At 47.7% G+C, this 27,753-nt stretch overlaps 1 protein-coding gene across 16 annotated transcripts in view; it reads left to right on the top strand.

The window, feature by feature from the left end:
- Positions 1-24,902, top strand: part of SRPK2 (SRSF protein kinase 2) — a 257,069-nt gene extending 232,167 nt beyond the window's left edge. For 12 of the 16 annotated variants that reach the window (XM_058728741.1, XM_058728746.1, XM_058728745.1 and 9 more), the window contains 7 exons: positions 583-1,065; positions 7,835-7,935; positions 8,061-8,168; positions 12,956-13,025; positions 13,643-13,735; positions 14,064-14,156; positions 24,451-24,902. In XM_058728741.1, the coding sequence (XP_058584724.1) occupies positions 583-1,065; positions 7,835-7,935; positions 8,061-8,168; positions 12,956-13,025; positions 13,643-13,735; positions 14,064-14,156; positions 24,451-24,635 (1,133 nt within the window). In that variant the 3' untranslated portion in view covers positions 24,636-24,902. The remainder of the gene's footprint in view (positions 1-582; positions 1,066-7,834; positions 7,936-8,060; positions 8,169-12,955; positions 13,026-13,642; positions 13,736-14,063; positions 14,157-24,450) is intronic. The other 4 variants (XM_058728737.1, XM_058728742.1, XM_058728747.1 and 1 more) reach the window with 2 other exon arrangements.
- Positions 24,903-27,753: the final 2,851 nt, after the last annotated feature.

The raw sequence follows: 27,753 nt of genomic DNA, 5'->3' as shown, positions 1-27,753 counted from the left end.
TTCCCGCCCCAAAATCTAACTTCTTCTAATAAGAGTAAGCCAGTTATTTACTAAATGAAAAATAAGATTGAGAAAACCTAAGATTTTACCTTGAGAGCCAAGAGGTGTTTTGCTGTGTAGTATGTAAATTAAGCACATTCAGAGGTGCCTGGCTGTCTCGGTCGGCAGGGCATGTGACTCTTTTTTTTTTTTTTTTTTAATGTTTTATCTATTTTTCGGGGAAAGACGGAGTGTGAGTGGGGAAGGGGCAGAGAGAGAGAGACACAGAATCCAAAGCAGGCTCCAGGCTCTGCGCTGTTAGCACAGAGCCTGACATGGGGCTTGAACTCATGAACCGTAAGATCATGACCTGAGCCGAAGTCAGACGCTCAACCAACTGAGCCACCCAGGTGCCCAGAGCATGCGACTCTTGATCCTCAGGGTCACAAGTTTGAGCCCCACGGTGGGTGTAGAGCTTACTCAATGGGGGAACAAAAACCTAAACACATTCAAAATTATCTCTTGTTGGAGGAAATATGTACCTAGTGCCACTGTGTTGAGAAGAGTAACATGTTCTGATTCTCAACCCATCAACTTTTTAAGGTGAGGCTGAGGACCAGGAAGAGAAAGAAGACACTGAGAAAGAAAACACTGAGAAAGATGGAGATGATGTGGAACCAGAACTGACGAGCACAGACCCTGCGTGGATAGAGTCCCCCAGAACCAACGGCCATATTGAGAATGGCCCGTTCTTACTGGAGCAGCAGCTGGATGATGAAGATGACGATGAAGAAGATTGTCCCAATCCTGAGGAATATAACCTTGATGAGCCAAATGCAGAAAGTGATTACACATATAGCAGCTCTTATGAACAATTCAATGGTGAATTGCCAAATGGACGACATAAAATTCCCGAGTCACAGTTTCCAGAGTTTTCCACATCCTTGTTCTCTGGGCCCCTAGAACCTGTGGCTTGTGGTTCTGCACTTTCCGAGGGATCCCCGCTTACCGAGCCTGAGGAAAGCAGTCCATCCCATGACAGAAGCCGGACGGTTTCAGCCTCCAGCACTGGAGATTTGCCAAAAAGTAAGTGTCTCTCCGCACCAAGTGTGTCCTTTCAGTGGCCCGAGTATCCGAGCCTTGACAAATGTTGTGAAGCGAATGGGCCAGAGGTGGGCATGTCATGTATGTATGAATTCCCCATTGTCGCTTTATTCCTTTTGTCCTCCTGAATAAGTAATGTGATTTAAATCGTCTTCTGTCCCAGCAGGGCTTTCTCTGGCTCTCTGGCTATCAAGTTCCATTTCTGAGCTTTTCTCGTTCTTTCTGTATTTAGTTAGTGACATCTGCATTTGTAGAAACCTTCCATATCCAGCAGCTTACACCTGTGGCTTTTACAGAATATATAGTTTAATATTTGTACTTCCATCTGACAGTCTTGCTTTTGGTTTTTGTTTTCTCTTGTTTCTATTCAAGGGAAACACATACCTCCTCTTAGTCTGTGTTAAGGAAGAAGTCTCTGATTTTATTCTGATAGTTGTTTCTGGTTGTAGGACTCAGCTCTTGAAATGTCAAAGCCAATTTAAAGCAAGTGGCATGGAATTTTATGTGATGACTTATATCAAGTATTTTGAGAGTGAGTGCCCCACAGCCTGTCTCTGCCTGTGACCTGCTCAGGGACTCCAGTAAGCAAACCCGGGGCATCACTCATGGTTTCCGTTCTAGCCCGCGGAGGAGCAGCTCAGAATCCTCCTCTGCTCCCTCTGCTGGCAAGAGTGTTTAACACACGATGAGTCCGTTGATGACCCAGCCCTGCAAGTAGCCCTCGGAGTCCCCTCAAGTAGCTCTAACTAATCACCTTAAGGATGTGGGTTCTATTTCGTGCTTTCTTTATCTTACTTGGGTAAACATACTCTGTTCCTTTTTACTTTTACCCCGATCAAGGACTCTTTGAAGGTGCTTATAAGATGCCTTCATATGGAAGGTAGGTTCGCATAGGGAAAACTCACCTGTGTCTGTCTCCTTCACGCTACTTCTGTCACCTTTGGTGACCAAATGTGTGTGTAGGGGGTTTTCCCTGCCCCAAAAGCTTCTCTGACACTAGCTGGGTGTCCTGCGATTTAACTCATTTCTGTCACTCTCTGGAGACAGAACCAGATCCTACAGGTTAAGGGCTCAATCCCACCAGACACCCCCGCCCCCCTTCATACACCAGTGGCAAGTCCACATTGTCACCTGTGCTTCTGAACCATCAGCCATGAATAGGGGGTTCCCACGACCCCCTCCTCAGGTTCAGTTAATTTGTTCCAGCAGCTCACAGAACATAGGAAACTCGTTTTCTGGCTGGATCACTGGTTTATTATAAATGGATAGAGAACTCCGGAGCGGCCAGATAGAGAAGATGCTTCCAGAAGGCGGGCTTTGGTACTCCTCCCTGGCATGCCACCTGCCCCACAGTCTCTCGCACATGCCTTCACATCGTGCGCTCATGGGTTCCTTTGCTCTTAATTACCGCTTTGGGTTATGTCTTGTAATCATTCACAGCTTCTTGTTTCCTGATGCTGGAATTGTCCTCAGTTTGGTCCACATGAGCCTCTTCGAATGGTCTCTTCTGTCCTTTTATCACAATACCATTGCTCTTTGCTGCTTCCTCTCTTTCTGGAACCACGTCCCGAGTTCATACCTTCCCTGCCCCAGGCTGGAGTCAACCATGTCTTCCGGTAGTTTCTGTTATTAGTTTTTGTTTACCTTTTATCATGTATGTAATGTAGGGACAGAGATATGTGACATTGATGAATAGGTGTCTACTGAGATGAACGTTCAGACACTTTTTTTTTTTTTTTAATTTTTTTTTTCAACGTTTTTTATTTATTTTTGGGACAGAGAGACAGAGCATGAACGGGGGAGGGGCAGAGAGAGAGGGAGACACAGAATCGGAAACAGGCTCCAGGCTCCGAGCCATCAGCCCAGATGCCTGACGCGGGGCTCAAACTCACGGACCGCGAGATCGTGACCTGGCTGAAGTCGGACGCTTAACCGACTGCGCCACCCAGGCGCCCCCAGACACTTTTTATTGAAGGAGTAAACCATGAAAAGGTTTTGCAGTCGTTAAGTATAGCGTAGCTACTTCCCGGTTTATTTTCAAGACCTGACGAAGAGCGTCTGTGTGTAAATGGCATGTTCGCTCTTACTTCTGTACCTTTGCATCTGCCTTTCTTCCTGCTGGGAGTGTCTCTTCCCCTTTCTCCACTGCCCATTCTCTCGGTCAACTTTTATTCTTTTGCCGGCTGGTACAAACGCTAACCCTGCATCGCTTCCCACGTGGTCCTGTTCGCTTCCCCCCTTTACCTACCCGTCATGCTTTACTTAACTGCATGCTCACTGTTTCCATCATCTTTTCCTCGCCATGATGTAAAATCATTGGGAGCGCTGTGTGCTTTTATCCTTGTATCCTTTGCATCCAACTCAGTGCTGTGATAAACATTTATTGAGTAACAAGCGATCAAATCAGTGATAATCTGGGTATTTTTCCTTCTCCACTTACCTTTGTGCCACCTGTCTCCATTCACCATCAAAACTGTATTCATTCCCAGCACCAGTTCTCTTGTACGAACATCTCACATTGGGGAGAAATAGCAGGTCTATTTTTCACTTTGACCCAAGTCTCTCACCAAGCAGACCTTTTCAGTATTGTGAAATTCTAGGTACGCAGCAGGGTCAGGATCTCCTTACCCACTCATTTGTTTGGAGGCACTCAGTTTTGGTTTCCAGCTTGGTCGTTTGGTAATGGTGGGCTGCCTCCTGGACGGGAGGGGTTCATTTCCTGCGTGGAAGGAGTGGGGCCCAGAGGCTCGTAGTTGGCCATCTACCACTGCATGAACACGAGGCAAGAGAAACAAGCCATGTTCAGAGCTGGTGTAGATCCTTGTCATTAGACCAGGGCACACACGTTAGGAGAAGGAAAAGTCAGGCCAGAAGAACTCACCCTCCAGGCTGAAGGATGCAGACTATTCCCTGGAGTGACTGGGAAGCCACTAAAGGCTGAGGAGGCAGGATTCCTTTGGGATTATTAGCTTTGGAGCCATAGCATGTATCTTGGCCCGTCCCATCTGGTCTTGCTGGCTTTACCTGCAAGGTACTCACTGCCACTTGGTGGGGACCCAGATCACTGCCAGACCTTGCACCAGCTGCTGTAATATGGGCCCCGCGCTGCCCTTGCTGTGACTCTTGCTGCCTAGCCTGTCCTCCTTGGGGCACACCCTGTCCTCTTCCCTCCCTTTCCCTCCAGAAGGACCTGCAGTGCATTTCCCCTCAGAATAACAGTGCGGGGCGTCACTCTAAAGCCTGCAAGCTCTCTGGAGGCCATTTCCTGGCAGCTCTCTCTCTGGCCTTGTCTCTCCCCCCACCGCCCCCCCCCCCCCCCCCCCCCCCCGCCTTGCTGATTCTGTACCTCCGTGCTGGCTTCTTCCTTAAGTTTCTCAAAAGTGCAAGTTTGTTTCTCCCTCTTTGCACTTTGCATTTGCACTTGCTGTCTCCTCTGCTGAGGGCCCCTCTCTATCTACACCTCCCTTAGTTCAGGCCTCTCCTCAGAGTCACCTTCTGAGAAAAGACCTCCCCTGAACACCCTCATCATTGTCCGCCTCCTTTCTTTGCTTTGTTTTTCTTCTTTGCATTTAGAGCCACCTGACATGGTGTGTGACTCCTTCATTTTTACTTTATTATCCATATTCCCCATCTCCCCACCACCCCCCCCAGTGCATGAGTTTCCTAACTTGGGGTGTGGAGGGGGGACCTTGCATGCCTTGTTCATGCTGGTCCCAGTGCCGAGACAGCACACAGAAGGGACTCTGTAAATACTCAGTGAATGAACGGGCCAGGCTCAGGTATTAGATCTCCCGGGGCCTGGTGTTGAACCTCTGGGTGCAGAGAAGGTATTCGTGTGTTTATTGGAGGGACGCCTCAAACCATAGAGAGTCTGCACTAGCCTAGCACAGTGCCTTGCACGTAAGTGATGATGGCGGTCTCGTCCCTTGGAGGCACCACCCGCAGCTATCTTACTAGTTTCTAGGATAGCTTCACATGGAATGAGTAGTGTCGCTCGGACCCCGGGCCACCGGAGACGAGTTAAGAGCCCCGTCCTTCGTGAAGTGACATATCCCCACTTTTCATTCCCTCGTTGGAAGAGGCAGAGCATTAGGAAGAGCCGTGAGAGGTGACCACAATAATGACTCAGCGAGCTGAGATGATTTGAGTCCCAGGCAAAGCAGAGTTGGTGTTAGTCCCTGGCAAGTGCCTGTTGTTTAAATGGGCTGTTTTGAGGGTTGCGGTCAGGTAATTATCACACTGAGTAAAGGAAGTCGGATATACCAAGTAGATTGTCTTTTACCTCGTTTGTGTTCCTGTACAGTTCAAGTTCTGAGATGAACTCCCTGGTATCATTTGGGATGCGCTGTGAGCGGGGTCACCGTTTACAGACCTGAACCAGGAGGGTAACAGCCTGTCACCAAAGAGACTTTGTTTAGTGATCAAGAATGAGGGGTGTTAGGGGCGCCTGGGTGGCGCAGTCGGTTAAGCGTCCGACTTCAGCCAGGTCACGATCTCGCGGTCTGTGAGTTCGAGCCCCGCGTCGGGCTCTGGGCCGATGGCTCGGAGCCTGGAGCCTGTTTCCGATTCTGTGTCTCCCTCTCTCTCTGCCCCTCCCCCGTTCATGCTCTGTCTCTCTCTGTCCCAAAAATAAATAGAAAACGTTGAAAAAAAAAATTAAAAAAAAAAAAAAAAAAAGAATGAGGGGTGTTAAATACAAAGAAACCGTATTGAACATGTGTGATGATGCGTCTTTTCAGGCCAGATCTCCTCTGGCTTCATTGATTCGTGCAGCTCCTGGGGAATGTCTTTAGGACACTGGTGGCACTTCCAGATGCCTCCCTACACTCGCACCCTCAGGCACTGGGCACCGCTTACTCTCAGTCAATCAGAACTGGAGGCTTACCCTCTACTTCCTTAGACCTTTGATCTCAAGTGTTTGGCCTCCCCTCCCCCTCTGCCTGCTCTCTGCTGGTGGAGCTTTGATTCTGACCAGAGGCAGCCCCAGCCTGGGGTGGGGAGTGTAGTCTGGCTGGTCCCAGCACTGGTGGAGCCCCCCGCTCTCCCAGGCCACTGGGTTGGCTGATCAGTTTGGAGGGGCGGTGTGGCGTGGCCCCTTCCGCTTCTTTCTTGAGCACTGAGCCTCATGGAGTTAGGTCACTTTCCAGAGTCTCACAACTTTGTTGGTATTGAAACGTCCACTTGAATCCGGTTCTGTAAACCTCGAATTCCATTTTCTTGCCTGCTGAGTCTCCTTGATTGAGTGACGTGAGGGATTCATCTGGCCGTTTCTGGTGCTGCCTGTCTGTCCACTGGGTCAGTGTTTTTGTTTCTCCTGAAGCTCTGTTTCTTCCCATCCTTCAATCACTGTATCCAGTTTGCCTCCTCGTGTGGGTCTCTGTGCTTCTTTCCGTCTCGTCGTTTCCGAGTTCCTGTCTTTGTTCTGCCAGCTCAGACTGCCTTTGGCAAAGTCCACAGGGGATCAGCATCCTTAAAAAGAGGAATGTGGTCATAGGGCTGATGGCAAAAAGGGGACATGTGAGGCTGGCCCACCCACATTAACCCACAAGCCGGAGGAGTGGGGCTTGGGGGCTAAGATGTTGGCCAGAGCTCTCTCTGCATCCTCTGGCCCCTCCTGGGGAGTTCTGTAGGTGCCCCCACTCCTGGGAGGGATGCCCAGAAATCAGAGCCCCCTGAGCACTGTGGCTCCATGGTGTGGGTGTACCCAAAAGGAGGTTTGGTTTGTTTTAGCAGTGCCCAGCTCTGAGCGGATGAAAGGGTATTTGATGTTCTGCATTGAGTGGACTTTTCTGTTTAGTCTGTAAATACCATCTCAGAATTACTTCTCCATTAGTAAGAACCATGGTTACATCTCATCCCTTCCAGAAATTGGAGCTTATAAGTCATTTTAAGGTTTGAGGAAGATGCTCGGTCACTTCAGGATTTCCTGTCTGGGCCTCTCCAAGTTAGTTTTCTTTGTCATTTGCCCCCTGGTTAACCCTGCCCAATATGGGCATGATGTAGGCTTGTCCATAAAGCTCTTCTGGCCCCAGGAACCCTGAGAAGTCTAGCCCTGTGTCCACTGTTGAGATTCTCTCGGGGTCACTGGGCTTAAGAGTGGCCTGAGTATTTGATAAGTTTGGGAGGGACCTCAGCGGTTTGCCCTGTGGCCCAGGTGGCCTCAGGAGACCTCTGTTGTGGAGCGTTACTTGTCCAAAGCTAAACCCAAACTGATTAGTCCTGGCCTGTAATCTGTCTTTGTTAACCAGCCATCATCTAACCTTTGAGGTCTCTGTGCTCAGCCCAAGCAGCAGAGGTAGGAGATGTGGCTACCAGGTGAAGGGTGTGTCACCTAGAAAGGGATTGGCCATCTGGGAACATGTTGTCTCTACTTTAGTGTTTCATGTAGTAACGCACCAAGATAGATGTGGTTCTCTATGGGCTCTGATGCGATGAGGAGCAGGTGGAAAGATGCAGAAGGGAGCAGAGTAGGGTCATCCTAGAGGTGGCAGAATCAGCAATATAAGGAGAAAGGGCAAGGCAGAGCCGGTGAGGTCTCTGGGCAGCCCAGTGTGCTCTCTCTTGTGAAATGTCTTCCGGGGATGGAGACCAAGAATTTCAAATTCTGTTGAGTTCAACTTGCAGGGCTCCAGGCCTAAATGATCCTCCCATCCCTTTCCTAGAAAAGGAGACTGTGCCCGGCAGACACTGTGTGCACAGACGCAAACCACCCCTCCCAAGTACTAACCGTCTCGCTGTTTGCTCATGCCAGCAAAAACCCGGGCGGCTGACTTGTTGGTGAACCCCCTGGATCCACGGAACGCAGATAAAATTAGAGTTAAAATTGCCGACCTGGGAAATGCTTGTTGGGTGGTAAGTAAAGTTTTCTTTCTAGAGCGTTTTGGTCATGATCATGGATTAGAAGACGCCTTTTTTTTTTTTTTTTCCTTTTTGCATGTCTGTTTTCCTCCGTACTAATACAGTGTGTTCCCTTCCAGCATAAACACTTCACAGAAGACATCCAGACGCGTCAGTATAGATCCATAGAGGTTTTAATAGGGGCAGGTTACAGCACACCTGCTGACATTTGGAGCACAGCATGCATGGTAAGAACGGCCTTGGCCATTTCCTTCCATGTAAAGGCCCATCCCGCAGCGCTTATCATGGGACAGTCTCACCAGTACGTGTGGTCTGAGTTTTCCCGACTGCGGAGTATGTCTGCTGTGGGATGAGTGAGGGCAAGGTTGCTGTCTTGAGCGCCTTGAGAGTTGGAAGAATTCTTAGACGTGTTCTAGGGTTTAGCCTGCTTTGGTCTTGTGACAGACGACCTCTACTCAAGGCCCTCTTTGGCCCACCACCCCCAGGAATCACAGCCTCCTCTGCGGTGGCAAAATGGCTTCAAGTAATTCTGTCTGGTTTCTGAAAGATTGCGGACTGTACCCTTCCCTCGTGCCGTGGAGGAGGATGAGACAGCGGCGTCTTCAGGAAAGATCGTCTGAGGTCGAAAGGCGGGAGCCCTTCTCAGTGACCTCTGACAGACCTTCTATCCTTACTGACAAGGAAAGGATTTCCCCACACACCAGTGTTTAATCTCTCCTCCTTTATATATAAGGCCAAATCTAGAGAATATTCTGGCTTGTTGTTGTGGGCTGTCCACTGATTTCTGAGACACCAGCCGCCGCCCATAGTCCCTTTGATGGAGTCTGTTCCCATAGAGAAGACAGAGATGTTTTTTCTCAGGGTCTCAGGACGCCTCTCCCTGCTGTGCGTCATACTGGTTTGGGCTGCATCGCGGTTTACTTGTGTCTGGACCCTCCCCCGGCCCTCACCAGCGCATCATTTTCTCACTTGCTGCTGACCTGTGAATTGATGAGCACCGGTGGGCCCTCTTCCATAAGCCGATTTCAGTTTCTCTTTCTTGGCCCTGTTTCCTAGCCAGTTCAGCACTTTCCTCTAAGTGGGTTGTGTTTTGTGGTCACGTGCTGGAAGGGTGTGTGTGTGTGTGTGTGTGTGTGTGTGTGTATGGAAAAGGGGGTGCTATTTCATGTTTTTCTTATTCCATCCTCCCCCGCCCCCAAATTCTCTGATATATTTAAAATGAAAGACTGTGTGTGTAAAGCTTGGCACTTTTCTTCTCACTAAAATGAGCAACAGGCAATATATGTAATTGTCTGTTATTCAAAGATTAACAATTCTTCTGAGTTTGCTGTATCATATGTCCCCTGGTGCTACAGCAAGAAGCATGGTGCTGGACAATATGGAAAAATAGTAGTTGTTTGCATAAAATTATCAAGATCTGAGGCAACAGATGTGGCCAAACAGATTGGAAACATCGTGCCTTTCTGGTCCCATGTTGCTCTGACAAATAATACCAGATAATTTTTAAAATTAAGTTTTTCAGTGAGTATCAAAAACTTCAGTCTTTGCTGTGTGAGACATGGAAAAGAACAGTTGAAAAGATTGGTGGGCATGTGATGGCTGCTTTGAATTTGGAGGCTGCTGTGCAGAGAGGAGTGAGGTCCAGAGGGCAGGAGGGGGCGGAGGTCCCGGACGCGGTGGGAAGCAGAGGTTAGGTCAGTAGGAAGGGAGCACTTTCAAAAATTGGAGCTTCGGGGGAGAAGTGTTCCATTCCAGGATGTGGTGAGGTCAGGCCTTACTTGTCCCCAGCAACACAGGAGGGGCCCTGAATTAGACTCCAAGAGCTCTTTCAACTCTGAAATCCTGTGCTTCTAATTTGGGGTGTTAAATTTTGGTGATATAACCGGAAAAATAGGACAAGATCACAGAGACAGGAGAATAATGGTGGAGCTCAGTGCGATTTTATACCAGGTTGTCTGTCTTGCCTTCCATTAGATTAGGACTCGCCCCTCCACACAGTCTTCACACCCTGGCCACTCCTGCTGCTGTGAACAGTGCTAGAGACCATCTCCTTTCTCCTGCCTCCTGCTCCCCTCAGACGAAGCATAAGCTCCCTCAGTGCCTCAAAGGCCACTTACAGGTTGTTGTTGTTTTAATGAGTCAGATGTTGGAAGCGTGATTGTTCTGGATGGGGGGCAAGCCATCGTTCCCCACCCCCACCCCCACCTCCCATCCCTGAAGGCCAAGGCTGAGAGGTCCCCTTCTGTTCTTCTCAGACAACCTGGTAAACACGAGGCGGTGTTTCTCCACTCCTGTCCTTTTGTTGAAGTTTAGAAACATAATATTATATTAAATTCATAATTCCAGTCTATACTAAAGCTCTAGTTGTTCTTGGTGGTGAGGCCTGGAGTCCTTTGATGGCATAAATGGCATGAAGACTTGCAGAGGCCCTACTGGGGTCGCGAGCTCCTGCGTGTCAGCTGGTGTCTTTGCTCTCATCGTGGAGGAGGGCTCTTAGAGCCAGAGGAAAGCACCAGAATGAGGCAGAGAAACTGAGATATGTGTCCCATTGAACCTCTTTTCCTTTTCTTGAGTCTTGGGGCCCCTCCCAACGTAAGTGTATGTAATCTAAAAATTCTGCATGGGCCGAGGCATCGATTGCTGTGCACTTGTGTGTCACAGGCCCAGAGCAGGTAACGTCTACAGGCTCCACGGTGAGCCATAGTCAGTGCCCTAGAAATAAGAAAAGGCAGTCTGGCAAAGTTCACTTGTTCAGCACTGGTCCCATCACAGAAAGAATAGGTGACCTTATTTATTCAGAATCGGGTACTTGGTGTGGGGGGGGGGGTGGGGAGGGCATTTCAAGAAAGAGGTGTCTGGTCTCCCCAGGACCTAAGAACAGAGTTTGCTCCAGGGGAACGTCTCCCAAGGGGGTCTGGTCAAGTACAGATGAAGGAATCCAAGATTCCCAAGCATGAAAAATCCCAAGTATTAAAACAGTAACAATAGAGATTATATCAGGAGTAACCTATGGAGTTGAAGGTGGTAATCTTTAACTGGTGTGAAGGCAGGTCATGAAGCATGAGGGCCCACATTTCCATCGGAATTTCTGCATCAGCTCTGTCACATGTGGCCTTCCTGTTAAGGAAGTCTTGTCACTCCCCAGAGAACCGGGACCAGATGACATACACGTGAGCCCCCATCTTCCCTCACATCTTGCTTTTCTCTTTTTTTTTTTAACATTTATTTATTTTTGAGACAGAGAGCATGAACGGGGGAGGGTCAGAGAGAGGGAGACACAGAATCTGAAACAGGCTCCAGGCTCTGAGCTGTCAGCACAGAGCCCGATGCGGGGCTCGAACTCACGGACCGTGAGATCATGACCCGAGCCGAAGTCGGACACCCAACCTACCGAGCCACCCAGGCGCCCCGTTCCTTTTCTCTTTTAAACCATTTCTGTGTAGGCTTCTTTGACTTGAGTGTTTCATTGGAAACACGTGGGTGCTAATCGAAACAGTCGTCTTTCAAAGAACACTCAGTTGACCTACCTTAGTATTAGGCTGTAAGAAATAAATTCAACCTGATTGAAATGTGTTTGAAAATGTATGAGGAGAGAGAGTTCTCAGGGGAGGGTTAAGGAGCAGCCGTGGCCCTCTCCATGGAGCATCCGCAGTGGCTTCTTCTCCATTAGGGTTTCACCCTTTCCTCATGGCTTGTAGGCTGCTTAGTTGTGTCCTGGGCGGGGAAGACCCTTCTGACTGTTCAATTTTCCCCTTGGATTTGTGGCCAGATGTGAGGTTGGATGGAGAGGAGAGGCCCCCGGTAAGGACTTTCCCTGGCCCTGCAGCGCCTGCGTGACCAGCTTACTCGGTGCTGGGACGGGCTGGGATGGGCATGTCCGTGTCCTGCGGGATCCTGAGTTCATGCACCGATGCTCTCATGGGGCAGCTGACAACCACCTTGTCACCCCACTGCCCTCCTTTCTTTAAATAAACAAACAAACAAAAAAAAAATAGTGAAGAGATGTGGTCCTGGCCTGAGTGCGTCCACCTTCGGTTTGTTAAAGACAGTGCTAGGAGACCCCCTCCTGACCCAATCTGGTCATGAACAGAAGGAGGAAGTGGGTGGGTGCGGTGATGGTTCATCAAGGGTGGGAGTGAGGAGGGCCCTGATCCGCAGGCATCTGTGACAGAGGTCCAGGCCCCTGAGCACCTTTCAGAACCACAAGATCCAATACAAAATAGAAGTAAGTATAGAAAAACCAAAATAGGATTTAGCCTTTTCCTTTGAAAAACAAAAAAGAATTTTTTTAAACGTGGTATTCCATCAGCAGAGCAATAGCAGTTGCCATCTTTCTATAACATTAGCAAATTAAACCCATGGTCCTGAGCTTTTTTTTGTTCTTTTTTTTTAGAACAAGGGGAGAAGAGTGTGTGGCAGAAATGGAAACAAAGGGCATGCTGGGGGTAGTGGTAGCCCTGGAGGCAGGCCAGCCCTCCTTGCCCTCCTCACCTGGCTCCTCCGGGCCGAGGGCTCAGAGCCTTCTGTTTGGCTCGAGGTTTTCCTTTGCTTGAGTCAGAAGTGGCAGAATTGATGAGATGCTGAAAATAGCTCCTGGTTACCAAGGCACGAGGGTCTTTGCTTCAAGAGAGCGGCAGTGCCCGCTTTCCAGGGACCCAATGAGCCTGCGTGGGGGAGGGCAGGCCTGAGTCCTGGTCCCACCATCCAGAGCTGGAGCACGTTCCCCTCCCCCCGGGCCTGCACACAGCTGCTTGTCGCTGTGCTTCTCACAAAATGAGGAGAGGACACAGCCTTTACGTCCTCCAGTAAAGGGAATGTAGGAAAACTTCTGAAGCTTCTTTGAACTTTTAGGAAGTTCAGAGTTGAAAGAAAAAAGTTGGTGTTGAGCTTTTAGAAGGCTCTTGGGTTTGATCAGGTCCTCAGAAAACGTGGGTCTCTTGTATAAGGAGAGAAAGTTGCTGCCTCGGGGGCCAGTGTCTTTGAAGTGCTTAGCATGTCATCTGTTGTGTCCTAGGCATTTGAGCTGGCAACGGGAGATTATTTGTTTGAACCGCATTCTGGGGAAGACTATTCCAGGGATGAAGGTGAGTATTGCCGCCTGCCAAATACCTCAGGCTGGGCCTCCTGAGAGGCCTGAGCTTCTGGAGAGTATTGTGTTTCCCTACCGAAATAGAGCTGTGTTTTGGTTTTCAAACGCCTAGTCGAGATGCTTTCCCCTGAGCTTGAAGCCCCCTCAGGCACAGTGGACGGGCAGCTCTGCCCTTGGCCCGGGGCCGCCTCTCCTTCCTGCTGGCCTCGGCCTGGCGCTCAGCAGCCAGGGAAGGACAGGCTGTGCGACCCCCGAGGCTTCTCTGTGGTCCTTTTGTCCACCGATCTGCCCATTTCACTGTCCTGTCGGGGAGCTGAGTTGAAAACCTGGGAATTCTGGCCTGAATTCCGTCTGTAAAGCTGACCATCTCCATGCTTATTTGCTTACAGTGCTGGGGTGGCCAGGGGTGAGCTGGCATCAGTCACCGTCCGATGTTCCAGATGGTGCCTGAGGCCTGCCAGCCCCAGAAGCCTCTGCATGGATGTGCTGCAGACATTGTTGATTTGAATCTATTTCTGATTTTTACTAATTTCAATTTTTTTCCCTCTTCTTTTATCCCATCCTTCCCTTTGCCCCTCCCATTCCCATGTCCTGTTTTTCTCTCCTCCATAGACCACATAGCCCACATCATAGAGCTGCTAGGCAGTATCCCAAGGCACTTTGCTCTATCTGGAAAATATTCTCGGGAATTCTTCAATCGCAGAGGTAGTACCTCTTCTTTTTGAAAAGCGCCACGATGCAGACAGAAACGGGATAGCACTACTGATTGTAGCGCGAATGATGGCAGACATTTCTCCTAAATTCGAAAGGCAACCTAGCAAAATTCCTGTGCTGATTTAAAAGTTGACAGGGAAGACTGCACTTGACCTTGCCACGGTCCCCCTGTGCATCCGGCGGCACCGGCAGAGCCTGTGCTTGGATCATACAGGTCGCGCTCTGTTTCTGTCTGCGCGGGCGGTAGCAGTGTCTGCATGCAGTGTACTGATTAAACTGTCGTGTGTTTCTGTTTTGCTGGCAATGTTTCCCAATGCAGATCACATAGCATTGATCATTGAACTGCTGGGGAAAGTCCCTCGAAAATACGCTATGTTGGGAAAATATTCCAAGGAGTTTTTCACCAGAAAAGGTAACGGTATTTATGCAACACTAATTTTCAGCATAATCCTCTCCCAAAGGGAGAAATTGTGCATTCACGTTTGGGCAGTGGAGAAAGACCTGGACCTTGTTACAGCTGGGGAATTCTGCTGAAGAAAGCTCTCGAGGAATAAGCTTGAACCATCTCCCATCTGTGGAGTACGGATTTTGTAAGAGTACCACTTCCCGGAACCCTCGGTCTCCTCCCTGCCCTCTCCTCTCCTAATCTAAGCCCAGTCTGTGTATTCACGGATTTGTGAAAAGGAGTTTAAGTGGTTTTTAGAAACCAGCTAGACTTCTCGTTCCATTTCTCATGTTGTTCGTGGAGCCTGAGTGTTTTTGCCATGGAGTAGAGGCAGCCTGGGGACAGGACTTTGTGAGCGTCCCTCTGTGTCCTGCTGGGCGTGTCTGAGCTTCTTATGACGTGGGCGCGGGCTGCTGAGACCCTGTGCCCCCTGCTCTGAGAAATGACGTTCTCTTCTCCCCTGCACTATTCACATTGCATTAATAGCTGATTTACTTCAGTAAAAAGGCACCAGGAATTTATTTTTAAAGAACCCCTTCCCGGCGCCATATTGTTTTGTGTGAGCATGTTGGACCTCTTAATTATGTTTTTCCAGCTTGAATTTTTTTTGGCAGTGAGAGGGAGCAGTTGTACCCCCTTTAATAAAGAACTTTTAAAGTTGGTTTGAGTAGGATGTGGAGTTTCTAGAAATTTCTGAAAGTCCAACATGCTCTATCGCTTTCTGCTTTAGTCAGATTTGGAGAACTGGCTTTGACTTTTTATTTTCCTATGAGATAGGGTATTCTTCTAGAGTCATAAATCCTTATTATACCCTTTGGTGATGTCCAGCCACCCAGTCCTTGTTCCCTCCTTTAAATTACGCATCCCCGTTAAATGCGCAAGACTCGAGAACGTGCTGTGCCGAGGCCGGCAGTTTCCTGTTCCACTTACTCTGAGCACAGCGACCACTGCTCCCGGCTTTCCTAGGACCACCCCATGGGCAGCCTCTGAAATGTGTAACTAGATGCAGTTATTTTCTTACTACCTTTTAGAGGCTTATCACAGGGAAAAAAGATGGTCAGGAAAAACTGCTCTTCAGACAACCTGTGTCGATTTTGGTTCTGAAGACCCACCTGGACTTTGAGTCTGGGTCTCATGAGCAAGGTTATGGTTCCCCTCACACATGGGCCCAAGTAGGCTTGAGGCTAATAGAATGGCTTTGCCACTGAGCTCTGTTCTGTGACAGCATGGTGTGAGGCTAGGCACGTCCTGTCATGTCATCTCTGCACCTTCCGATTCCTACGCAGCACGTGGCACCCTAGTAGCTCATGTCACGTTTGCTGAGGCAGAGTTGTAAACAGGAAAGGAACTGCTCTAAACACGACAGACTTCTAGACGGCAGTATTGCTGAGAGAGCAGACTAAGTTTCCATAGGAAACTTCTTAAAAATGGTTGAAGGGCTGAAGCAAGGGAAGGCTCTGGATTACTGTGGCTTGGGATTCAGCGTGACTTGTTTTAATCAAGGCAGAGCCCTTCTTCCACATTTCAGAGTGTTTTCACAGCCTGTGAGAGACGGCCTGGCCCCTGGGAGGACTTGGCTGGACTTGCAGTGAACCCCCAGCCGCAGCCATCACCACTGTCAGGTGGAGGCTTGGAGGGGAGGGTGGCCAAGAGCTAGCAGCCTAGTCTGTCACGAAGTAGGGAACATGGCTGACGTGCTGATGCTCTAGGGAGGGGACGGGCACTGGAGGGCGCTGGACCTTACTCAGCACCTGCTCTGTCAGCCGAACAGAGAATCCGCCACAGGCTGACGGACAGGTTCCGGCATCAGGCACAGAGGACCAACAGCCAGTAAAGCCACACGGAGTTTTTCCTCTGCAGCGAGGAGCTTCTCAGAAGGCCTGGGCTCTGCAGTTTTCCCGGCGCAGCGTCTGTGGGTTGGGCACCGCTTACTATCTATGCACAGTGGGGAGGAAGAGGGACACGCACTGCAGGAGGGGACCCGAATGCTGAGGAGGTGAAGTCCTGCTTGTCCAGTGGCCTGGGATCAGGTCCGTTCCCAGAGGCAGTGCTCTGAGGCTCTTGGTGCCAGTTGGGCGTGGCTCCCAGGGATGGCACCTGCTGGGTACCAGCCCCGAAGCCCCTCCTCACCCCGTCGGCAGGTGCTGTCTTTGAGCGGGGTGCGGGGGGGGGCAGGGGGGGTTGACCAGCGATGCTGATGAACTGATGCCGCATAGCAGGTGGCTCTGCTCAGAGCTCCCTGCGCGTAGCCCTTCAGGCCGGAAGGCGGCGTTCCTGTCAGCCTTCCTGTCAGCAGCCCTGCTCCTGGGGCCGCTCGGAGTCTGTGTGTGACCACTGCCTGCTCCCCGACGGGGGTACAGAGTGCTTGCCTGGGACCGTGCTGCTGCAGCGTCCCGTTATTACTGCACATGCGCTTTAGGGCCTGCATGCACGGGCTCCGCCAGGGAGCTTGTTGGAAGGTGACCAGGGTCGAAATACATTTGGCCTCCTTGGTAAAGACAGACCAGACACATTGTGATTCAGTGTTACTGTGGTAACTAGAGTCCTTTCCCCTTCATTTGGATATGAGGGAGAATTTCTGACTAGGCAAGTGATTGGGAATTGGGACCCAAGTCCTTTCCTGATCATTGTTTATTTATAATAAGTGGAGATCAGAAGGGATTTAGGGCTTTTACAGAAGTCACAGAAATAATATTTTGATGAATGAGGGCGTGTCATGAAAATAGATTTTACCATGTCCCCCAGGATGAGAGGAATGATTTGTTACATAAAAGATGGGTTTTGGCATGCCCCACCTAAGGAATGTGTGCGGATATACAATTTAGAAGTAAGGAGATCTTAAATGTATCCGTTAACATTTTTTAAGTGCCTGCATGCCAGAACTGACAAAGAGAAAAGCAAAATCAGAAGCTGTTATTAATTTGCTTGCATCCCCTTGGAAAATAGCCAATGATTGAGAGGGAGTGAGCAGCACCCTACCCTGCTCTCTTTGTCCTCCTGCGGGAGACCCAGGCCACATCCTCACCCTGATGCCTGTGAGGAAGAGCATGGGGTCTGTGTGTTAAAGCTAAAAACCAAGCACAGCTAAGTGACCTCTTCTTAACGTACTAGTCTGAACAGTCATTCCTTAGCTGGGAATTTTCCACGCGAGCTGGATGTTTTGGCAAAGGAAGGTAGTTACTGTTCTCATCCTGCTACAGTTTGATAACCAGCAGGTTAACTCCTCTGGGTGTGGACATTAGCCACCAAATGTCTTTCACAAAAATCCTCTTCACCAGTGTATGAAGATGTGCCCCCACTAGAAGTAAGCACCTCTGTGCATTCTGCCCCTGTTTCTGTCCTGTTAGGGTCTGAGGTGTGTGTGTCCCCCGCCCCCCCCCCCCCAAATTCATGTGTGGGAATCCTAACCCCCAAAAGTGTTAGTATTAGGAGGTGGGGGAGAGAACATAAGGCCATGAGGGTAGAGCCCTCCTGGTTGGGATTAGTGCCCTTACAGAACAGATCCCAGACCACTCCCTTATCCCATACAGAGGACACGAGAGGGTCTGTGACCCGGAAGGGGGCCCTCGTTGGGACCCAGCCCTGCTGGCAGCCAGATCTCAGACTGCCAGCCTCCACGAATGTGGGGAATAAATTCATTCTTATTTATAAGCCACTCATTTTGGTTGTATTTTGTGATAGCAACCGGGATGGAGTGCGACTTGTCCCCAGGAAGTGTCCCAGTGCTTGTCAGGTGATGTAGCAAAAACAGTGCAGGCAGGAGTACACCGTCCCACACTGCTGAACAGACGTTCTGTCGACACATGAGTGGCCATCGTTTTAGTAAAACTTACTGTTGGAAATATCAGAGTAATTTTTTTTAAAAAAAAGGTTTGATTCTAGGGAAGGGCATCACGTGGGCTGGAACGTGTGAGAGTGATCTGTTGTGTGTTGGACCAGAGACCTTAAGTGCAGTTCAAAGCATGCAAGAAGCCTGTGCAGGCAGGGCACCCGGGTGGCTCAGTCAGTGAAGCATCCAACTCCAGGTTTCAGCTCAGGTCACGGTCTCACAGTTTGTGGGATCGAGCCCCACATCAGGCTCCACACTGATGAGCCTACTTGGGTTTCTCTCCTTCTCTCTGCCCTTCCCCTGCTCATGCTCTCTCTCTCTCTCAAAATAAATAAACTTAAAAAAAAAAAAAAAAAAAACAAGAAAACCCACGCAGAGCATTTGCAGTGCAATGCCGACACGCCCCCTGTGATAGGGCTTTGTTCTGCAGTCTTCGTTTTTAGTGTTTGAGATGAAACTTGTTAGAACGATTTCAACTCCCCTCCAGAATCCCCCACATCAACAGATTTTCTTACTTGTGTGAAGAGCGAAGCCCGCCGTGGGGTTTGGGCCCGTGTAGGCTGGCACTGTCCCGTTCATCATCTAGGCCTCAGGTGGTGAAGCCCGTCGGTCGCCGCAGTTTGCTGACTGCACAGGCAGGTGGCAGGTGCCAGGCTCGGGCACGAGGCCACCTTGGGGATGCATGGGGCTGATCTCCCCATGAGCCAGGCCCTGTGCAAATGACTAGAAAAGGTTCTTCGCACTAGTGAGTCTAAAACTTTTAAAACGTGTACTTTAATACACGTTTTAATACAGTTTCACTTTAAGCATCACTTCTGAGTTGTGAGCACCCTCTGTGAGATCAGGACCCCGGTCTGTCTTGTTTGGTGCGGGATTCCCCACAGCCCGGTGCCCAGTAGTCACAGAAAATAACTTCAGACTAGAAACATGAAGCTGTGTTGAGTCCTCCTTTCTGGAGAGCCAGAAGCAGGTGACACTGTGTCCCCCTTGGCCCAGGACGGCCCTCGTGGCACCCGCACGCCCGCACACAGGGCCCTGTTTGGAGGCTTGCGTGGTCTCAGGCCCTCCCCTGCTAGGGTCGGGGTGCAAGGCGGGAGGGTACGGTAGGGATGGTGCGGTGCCCTGGAGGCAGACCGGAGGGACACTGGGCACACCACAGAGACGTTTTGGAAAATAACAGACCACAGGCCACAGCTGATCGTAAGTCTGAAACTAGCGTTTTAATTATTTCATTTTGAATTTGAGCATATGATGCAGAAAAAGTAATGAAATTATTGCTCTCAGGTGTTCAGTTCTAGTTCATCCCACATATTCCTGTCGTTTATCATGATTAGTGTGTATTTTTACTGCGTGCATTAACGCAGTGTTGGGATTCTTTTAAAGCTATTACTTTGTTTTAAGCTTTGTTCCAGTTTTTTAAGCTTTTGTTCCAGCTTTATTCAGATGTAATCTACATACCGTACAATTCACCCTTTTAAAGCGTACAATCGAGTAGTTTTTAGAATGTTCCTGAATTATGTAGCCTTCACCACTGTCTGATTTCAGAATATTTTTATTCTTGACAAGAAACCAATCCTTTGCCCATTAGCACTCATTCTGGTTTCTTTCCCCCTGACCCCTGGCAGCTGCTGGTCTTCTCTCTTTCTGGGTTTCTCTGTTCTGGACATTCCATGTGGATGGAATCCTACAGTGTGTGGACTTTGTGATGGTTTCTTCCATGTGTTCCGGTGTTTCAGGGCTCATGCACTTGGGTGCATGTGTCTGTACTCTGCTTTTGACGTGTGGAGAGACCATGTTTGGTTGCTTCACTCACCAGTTGATGGATATGTGGGTGTCTGCTTTTTGGCTCATGAATAACGCTACTGTGACTATTGTACAAACTTGTGGATGGACCTGTTTTTACTTCTCTTTTTTTAAACTTTATTTATTGATTTATTTATTTTGAGAGGAAAAAAAAGAGGGGCGGGGGGAGCCCACGTGGGGGAGGGGCAGAGAGAGGGAGAGAGAGTCCCAGGCAGGCTCTGCACTGTCAGCACAGAGCCCATTGGGGGGGTTCAGTCTCACCAACCTGTGAGATCATGACCTGAGCCGAAAATAAGAGCTGGACGCTTAACTGACTGAGCCATCCAGGTGCCCCTGTTTTAACTTCTCTTAAATCACATGTGATAGTTGAAGTATAAAACTTAAATTTTGATGAAGTCCAGTCTTCTACTTTTTCCTTTGTTACTTGTTTTTGTTATTTGTGCTTTTGATGTCACATCTAAGAAACCATTTCCTGCTTCTAAGTCCCAGAGATTATTCTGTTTTCTACTAAGAATTCATAGTTTTAGTTCTTAGGCTTTGGGCTGTGATCCATTTTGAGTTAATTTTTGTATTTGTTGGGGGTAAGGCTTATACAGATACTGAACTCAGATATTGACCTACAAATTTGTAGGAATTTCTTCAAATTTCTAGTTTTGTGTCTTGCTTGTACCAGTATTTGTGGACAGGTTTCCTATCTATATATGCCGTGAAATTTATCTGAATCTATTTTATATCATGGTTTCTTTTCTAGTTACCAGTATTCCCTGAAATACAGTACAAGGATTTCCCTCATAGTCTCCTATATGCTTATATGCTTAATTCTGGAATATTACAATTTCAATGAACAAAATAAAGTATTTCCCTTCTCACAGATCACTTAAAATGATATTCAGGAGAAGTCTGATGGAAGTACTTAACTTTTTTCCTTAAAAAGCACTCTGATAATCTGGGCCTGGCAAGTACAGTAGCAGGTCCCAAAGCCTTGACTTGGCAGGCGAAGGAGCCCTCCCTTGGGGCCTGTGTCTGTCCGTTTTCCTGGGCTCTGTCAAGGTGACTCTGCCTCCAGGGCGGATTAGGAGCATGAGGGGCTGCTGAGGGCAGGGTCGTCCATCTGGCCTTGCTGGGCTCCCGAGGAAAGACAAAGTGGTACTCAGCGTTCTTTAGGAAGGAAAGGAAGGAGACAGTTTAAACGGTAAAGTCTTTCACTATTAAGTGTCTGGTTATTTGCAGAATGTGTTGCAGTGGAACATATCTCGGTATACTTGCCTGAGAGAGAAGAAGTTGTCAAGGTAAAAATTTGTTAACTTGTCCAGGAGCCACTTGTACAGTAGGAGCAGATAGCGAAAAACAGTCTCTCAAGCGTTTTCTGATTTCATTTTGTATTCTGAGTTGTGGTAGCAGAGGTGGCCATTCACGAGGCTGGAGCTGGGGAGGGGACAGGGTCCCTGCTCATGGGACGAGCCTGTCCTAGCGGTGGATGTGCACGTTTGGGAGTTGAGGGCTTGTTATTAAAGAGCCTTTAGCAACCATTTGTGAGACTTGTTTCTTTTTTTTTTTATTTTTTTTCAACGTTTTTTATTTATTTTTGGGACAGAGAGAGACAGAGCATGAACGGGAACGGGGCAGAGAGAGAGGGAGACACAGAATCGGAAACAGGCTCCAGGCTCCGAGCCACCAGCCCAGAGCCTGACGCGGGGCTCGAACTCACGGACCGCGAGATCGTGACCTGGCTGAAGTCGGACGCTTAACCGACTGCGCCACCCAGGCGCCCCGTGAGACTTGTTTCTTATTGAATTGAGCCTAAGAGTTTGTACATGGAATCATAGGGCCTAGGCAAGTTTATTTCCTGTGTTTTTTCTTGGCATCAGCTTTTCCACCTGTCTCCATAAGGCACATGCTTGTTCTTTGAGGTGGCACTTCGGGGTTGTCACGGTAGCGGTGTCGGGCACGTGTACCGATTGGAGCTGAGGGTTACTATGCCTGCTGCATATGCTCGCGTTACAGACAGCGTCTTCGCCCACAGGTTTTTTTGTGTGTGGGATTGATTACCTGGTCAAAGTGTGTTAGGTGTTCCAGTCGGTTCTTTGCAAATGTTTTTAATCAGTTTATAGCTAGTTAGGTCTGAATAAATAGATTTTCGGGGACTTTCAGCTTGTGTTGTTCTCATCACTGTTACTATGCAGATTTTAAGGCGGCTGTTGTGGTAACGCTTCTCTCTTTTCATGGAAGATTGAACCTAATTTCATGCCTGTTGATGGATTTTAAACTGGCCCCCTCCGAAATAGATCCCTCAGTATTCTGATCGGACTGTGCTTCTCAGCTATTATGTTCATTTGCAACCTCGGGGAGTGTTCATTCCAGGTCAGAAGAGATGAAGGTCCGTGAAGTTCTCTCCCCCTTCCAGAGGACACGTTTTGGAATGTTCCATGTGAACTTTCTTAGTTTCCTGCAAACCTTGCTCTGGTGAGCTCCACGGTCTCTGTAAGCCCAGGAGAGCTGTATTACAGAAGATGCAGAGAGAGAAGCCACCTTCTAACAAAGCTGCTGTTTGGGGGGGGTACCTGCTTTCCATCTTGAAGGGCGCTTTGAAGGTTACTCTTGTGATCATTCTCTTCTATTCTTCTTTTAGTACCAGACGCTGGGCCATATAATTTCCCTCCATGTTCCCAAGTAATATGAAATAGTATTCATCAGGTTGATGTATCATGGTTTGTTTCTGTAACCACGGTTCTCCTGTCACTGAGCACCTGTGATTTTGCAAGTATGCGTACTGGGTGGGTGGGTGGGGGCTGGGGGCATTGGGAGGGTGGTGCCAGGGTTTATTTTCTTAGGCTGGATTTCCAGAGCTGGAATTTCCAGATTAAAGGGGATGAGCTTTGAGCCATTGCTCCGACTCTGTTCTCATGGACACAGTCTTCCTTCTACAGGAGGAAACACTTTCTCCTCTCAGATGGCCCTTTCTCTACTCCCCTCCCCAAAACAGAGCTGACCTACAGTCTGTAAGCCATGCCGAACTCCGTCCTCCGTTTACTTTGCACAACATCCCTCCAACAAGAAACATTCCGTAAAGTTCTGTTTATCCCAGATCTGGTGCGCGTGACGATTGCAACTCTGTAGACATACCGGTTCACAGGAATATAATTAAGAGAGAGTGGAGGCTGAGAGAAAAAAATCCTAGTGGGTGGGATTACAGGTCATTTCTCCTTCTGTTTTTGTACTTTTCTGTAACGTTCTTTTATTTTCTTTGTGATTAAAGAAAGAGGAGAGTGGTCTAAATTGAGATGCGTAAACGGGTGAAACAGACCAGGCCTCCTGAGAAGACCTAGTGAGGAAGCATCTCTTAATACACACCGTGAGACGCCTGGCTTGGTGGGTGGACAGAGCAAGTGGAAGAGGAGAGGACACCTGGCCCTCGTGTGGGGCTACATGTGGGGTGCCTGCCTCAGCAGGACTGGCCAGCGCTCTGAGCCCAGAGCTGTGCCTGTGCGGGGGGAGCGGGGAGCGGGCCCCGGGCAGCCCTTCCTTGTCTCTGCCACCCGCAGGGGAGGCCTCTCTGCCTACAGGGGAGGGGCGTCCTGTAAACATTTCTAACGGGAAGAGAAAAGGAATTAATCCTAATGAAAGGTATCCTGACCTTTTGGCAGTTTGATTTAAATCAGCTTTTTTTCCTATTATGAAAAAGGCTGTCCTAGTTTTCAGACCATTTACTAGATCGTTGGTTGTTCTGTTGTGTTGGTCGGGGCTCCTCGTAACCTATGGTTTCTGTGGTGCACCTAGCACATGTTCAAGATTTGATGTCCTGATCTCTTAGATTTTACAGCCAGCGTGTGGAATTGAGTGGTGTTTGGTTCACCTTGGCCTCTAGAGCTGTGTTGTCTGGTACAGGAGCCAGTGGCTAATTGTGGCTGTTTAAACAAATTAAAACTTCAGTTCCTCAGTCGCACTGGTAACATTTCCAGGGCTCGGTAGTCACATCTAGCTAGCAGCTGCCGTATTGGATTAGTGAGCTAAAGTACACCTGTGCCATCCAAGAAACTTCTCTTCAACAGCACATTTCTAGACGGAAAGACTCCCTTTTTCTTTGCATGGTCACATGCAGAAATAATGGTCCAAGGAGTTTATGTAGTGTGTTTCTTAAAGCTTTTTCTAAGCAAATTTACAAATTGCAGAAGACCCCACATTGGAGGGAGAGTGCCTTTGTCAGTCTTTGCAAATGAAAACATTCCGGGTGTGGTGCCCTGCTGGCTCAGCCGGTGGAGTCTATGACTCTTGATATCAGGGTCCTGAGTTCGATCCCCATGTTGGGTTATAGAGCTTACTCAATAATAATAAACTTAAAAAAAAAAAACCACCCTGGGGTACTCAGCACCTCTACTTACTTAAAAAAACCTGGAACTGATTCGAACGAACTGTTCCCCTTTCAGTGAACCCCTTGTTTGCATTCGTCAAGCTTAGGCAAAATAACACGGCCACAAAGACCTTTCATGGTCACTGCTTGGGGGGAAGCCGGCCTTTGGTGTTGCCTAGTGTTGGGCAGGTAGGTGTCCGCTTCACTGAAAACCTGGCCGGACCACCAATGGGAAATGCGCGTGTGGAGCTTCCTTGACACTGCCTGTTTCTTCCTCGTAGGAGAACTGCGGCATATCACCAAGCTGAAGCCCTGGAGCCTCTTTGATGTCCTTGTGGAAAAGTATGGCTGGCCCCACGAAGATGCTGCACAGTTTACAGATTTCCTGATCCCAATGTTAGAAATGGTTCCAGAAAAACGAGCCTCGGCTGGCGAATGCCTTCGGCATCCTTGGTTGAATTCTTAGCAGATCCTACCAGTAGAGCATTCTGAGCTAGCAAATGTTTTCCAGTACATTGGACCTAAACGGTGACTCTCATTCTCTAACGGGATTACAAGCGAGCTGGCTTCATCCTCAGACCTTTATTTTGCTTTGAGGTACTGTTGTTTGACATTCTGCTTTTTGTGCACTGTGATCCTGGGGAAAGGTAGTCTTTGTCTTCAGCTTAGTAGTTTACTGACCCACTTTCTTCTGGAAACAATAACACGTCTCTAAGCATTGTTTCTTGTGTGACATTCAAATGTCAGTCTTTTTTTTTGAGCGAAAAATACTTTCCCCCTTGTGTTTTGGCAGGTTTTGTAACTATTTATGAAGAAATATTTTAGCTGAGTACTATATAATTTACAATCTTAAGAAATTATCAAGTTGGAACCAAGAAATAGCAAGGAAATGTACAATTTTATCTTCTGGCAAAGGGACATCATTCCTGTATTATAGTGTATGTAAATGCACCCTGTAAATGTTAATTTCCATTAAATATGGGATGGGGACTCAAATTTCAGAAAAGCTACCAAGTCTTGAGTGCTTTGTAGCCTGAGTTGCATGTAGCAGACTTGAACTGCTCCCAGGAGCTGTGCAGACTTTTCATTCCATAACAGCCCTTTTACATTGGATTTTAAACAAAGTGGCTCTGAGTTATGTCATTCCCTATATGGCACTTTAAAGCAAGAAAAGACATGCTTTCATTCGAAAATACGTACTATAGTTTTAGCACTCTCATTCATATTTTTGCGTATTTTTAAAAGTACTTTTAAGGAAAAAGAGCAATTTCCCTTTAAAAATGTGATGGCCTGGTACCATGTGGTGTTGCCTCCTCCAAACACTGTAAGTTAAACTCTACATAGATTAAATCGGACAACAAAAACCATGTGCAGTGTGTGGAATTAGAAATACACACACACACACACACACACACACACAAATATACGTATGTATATATATATAGTTTTTCTTTTTTGGAAAAGCTTGTGTTTCTCCAAAACCAAGGTGTGGTATGTACAGTTAGCGGTGCAGTGGGCACGACCCTAACGTCTCAGAGGTAACAGGGACCACGTTCATTCCATAGGCAGTTATATGCGTGGCTATAACAATTTTCTGAACTTTTTCATTGTCTTCCCATGTATTGAAGTTGAGAAAATGATTTTCCCTTTGCAGGTTGCACACAATTTTGTTTATGCATTTCCTTAAAGTTTTAGAATCCAGGACACAAACCATAGTAGGCAATACGATTTTAGAATGTAATCTACAGAGGTGTATTTAGCCTCTTTTAGAAGTCAGTGGGTTGAATGTCAGGTTTTTTAAAAATTTTACATTCATTAAGGTGCCTCGTTTTTCTTGACTTTGTCCATTAACATTTATCCATATGCCTTTGCAATAACTAGATTGTGAAAAGATAACAAGTGTTGTAATAATAATCCATTGTTTGAGGTGCTTGCGGTTGTCTTAAAAATTAAAGTGTTTTGGGTTTTTTTTTTCCAGACATTGCCTTGGTCATTGGCCTATATTTGAAGTGATAGAATCAACAAACATGTGCTCTCCTTTTAGTGCAGTGTGACCCAAACTAAAGGAAGTATCAACATTCCTATTGGCAGGAAATGTAGTCGCACAACATGCATTAAGGCTTACTTAGTACACGGAAATCGTTCATTGTGTTGTAAGAGTAGAATATGGCTTTCGAAGAGCTGCTGTAGTACAGATTCACTGCCTAGAATTTCAGTGATTCCTCTTCGTGTTCCATGAAATCCATACTAATGACATAGTGTTTGAGCATTGCAGATTTTCTTCTCTCTTTTTACCAGTTTTCACTGTGAGGGAACAAGACACAGTCCTTTAGGAGTTAGCATGGTAATCACATACTGCTGTGAGGTGCAACAGAACCACTTACGAAACGTGCATGCTGAGGTTTTCCGAGGAGTCTGTAGGTTACCACGTAGGTTCTACGACGGATGGTTGCTGCAGACACAGTTTCCGTAGGATCCGTTCTTACAAGAACCACAAAGTATGTCTTCATCTTCCCCTAACTGAAGAATTTGTATCAGGGTTATAGCACACTTGACTGAAATGTGTCTAATGCAATTGCAGCTCATGTTAGAAAATAAACTAGATTGTTATGAATTTTGTAAAGACCTGTCCCTAATAAGAGCCTAACTGGTGTACAATGTTAAAAAAAAAAAAATGTTCTAGAAGGAATATATGTTTGTATTAGGTATAGTATGTTTTTTTTGGCGGGAACCTGGTGGCTTAAGGATAAAGAATACATACAAGCCGAGCGAGAAGCGCTGGTTATACAGAACACTGCAGCCGGCTTTTCCCCTCTGGTCCACATCAGGCCTTCATGGAGAAGGACAAGCAGTGGACCACATACATGATGATAGCAGATGAGAGGTTGGCTGGCTGGAAATTAGAACTGCCCAAAGGCTTAAAAAAAACCAACAGATACAGGGGCTTCAGAAAAGCCTAGACTTTTTAGCTGAAAAGCGATTTACTGACTGACTTCTTCCTGTGCCTGGATCATACTTAACAGTTAACAGGACAAACCACTGTCCTTGGGCAGATAACTTCAGTTTGTATCCACAGCTGGGATTATTCCTTAAATTCCGCTTTTAAATTGTCCATTTTTTTTTTTACGACTTCAATGAAATTTTGGTAGAGGACAGCATTTGGGAGTACGTGTGTCCTTCATCGAGGAGTCGAGGAATTATGTAAGATCCTGCAGTTCATAGAAAAGTTTCTCTATACATGATTTGTGTAGTAGGCCAATTTATAACTGAGGAATCCTAAATCCTTGGGAGGACAGTCCTTTAAAGAGTTTGAATAGTGCTGTTCGCTGTGCTAATAGTTAACCTTTGTTCTTGGAAACCGTTGGGCTGGGTGATGTAGAGCCATGTTTTTCTTGGACGAGTGTTTTTTTAGTGAATACAGGAAGTACAATTTTATTTGCTAAAGTCAAGGAGGGCAAAGTTGACCTAAGTTCTTTTAAAACTTAAAGGTGATTAGAATTGAGCCCTAAACGTGGCTCTCTTAGTGTGCCCTTATTAGCTGATTTTCAAAAAGAAATGGGAGTTAAAAGTGTGCAATGTGACTT

The sequence above is a fragment of the Neofelis nebulosa genome, chromosome 4 (genome assembly GCF_028018385.1).
Source record: "Neofelis nebulosa isolate mNeoNeb1 chromosome 4, mNeoNeb1.pri, whole genome shotgun sequence".
Lineage (NCBI taxonomy): Eukaryota > Metazoa > Chordata > Mammalia > Carnivora > Felidae > Neofelis > Neofelis nebulosa.
Note: the sequence above shows the minus strand (reverse complement) of the source record. Positions and strands in the feature narration are given on the sequence as shown.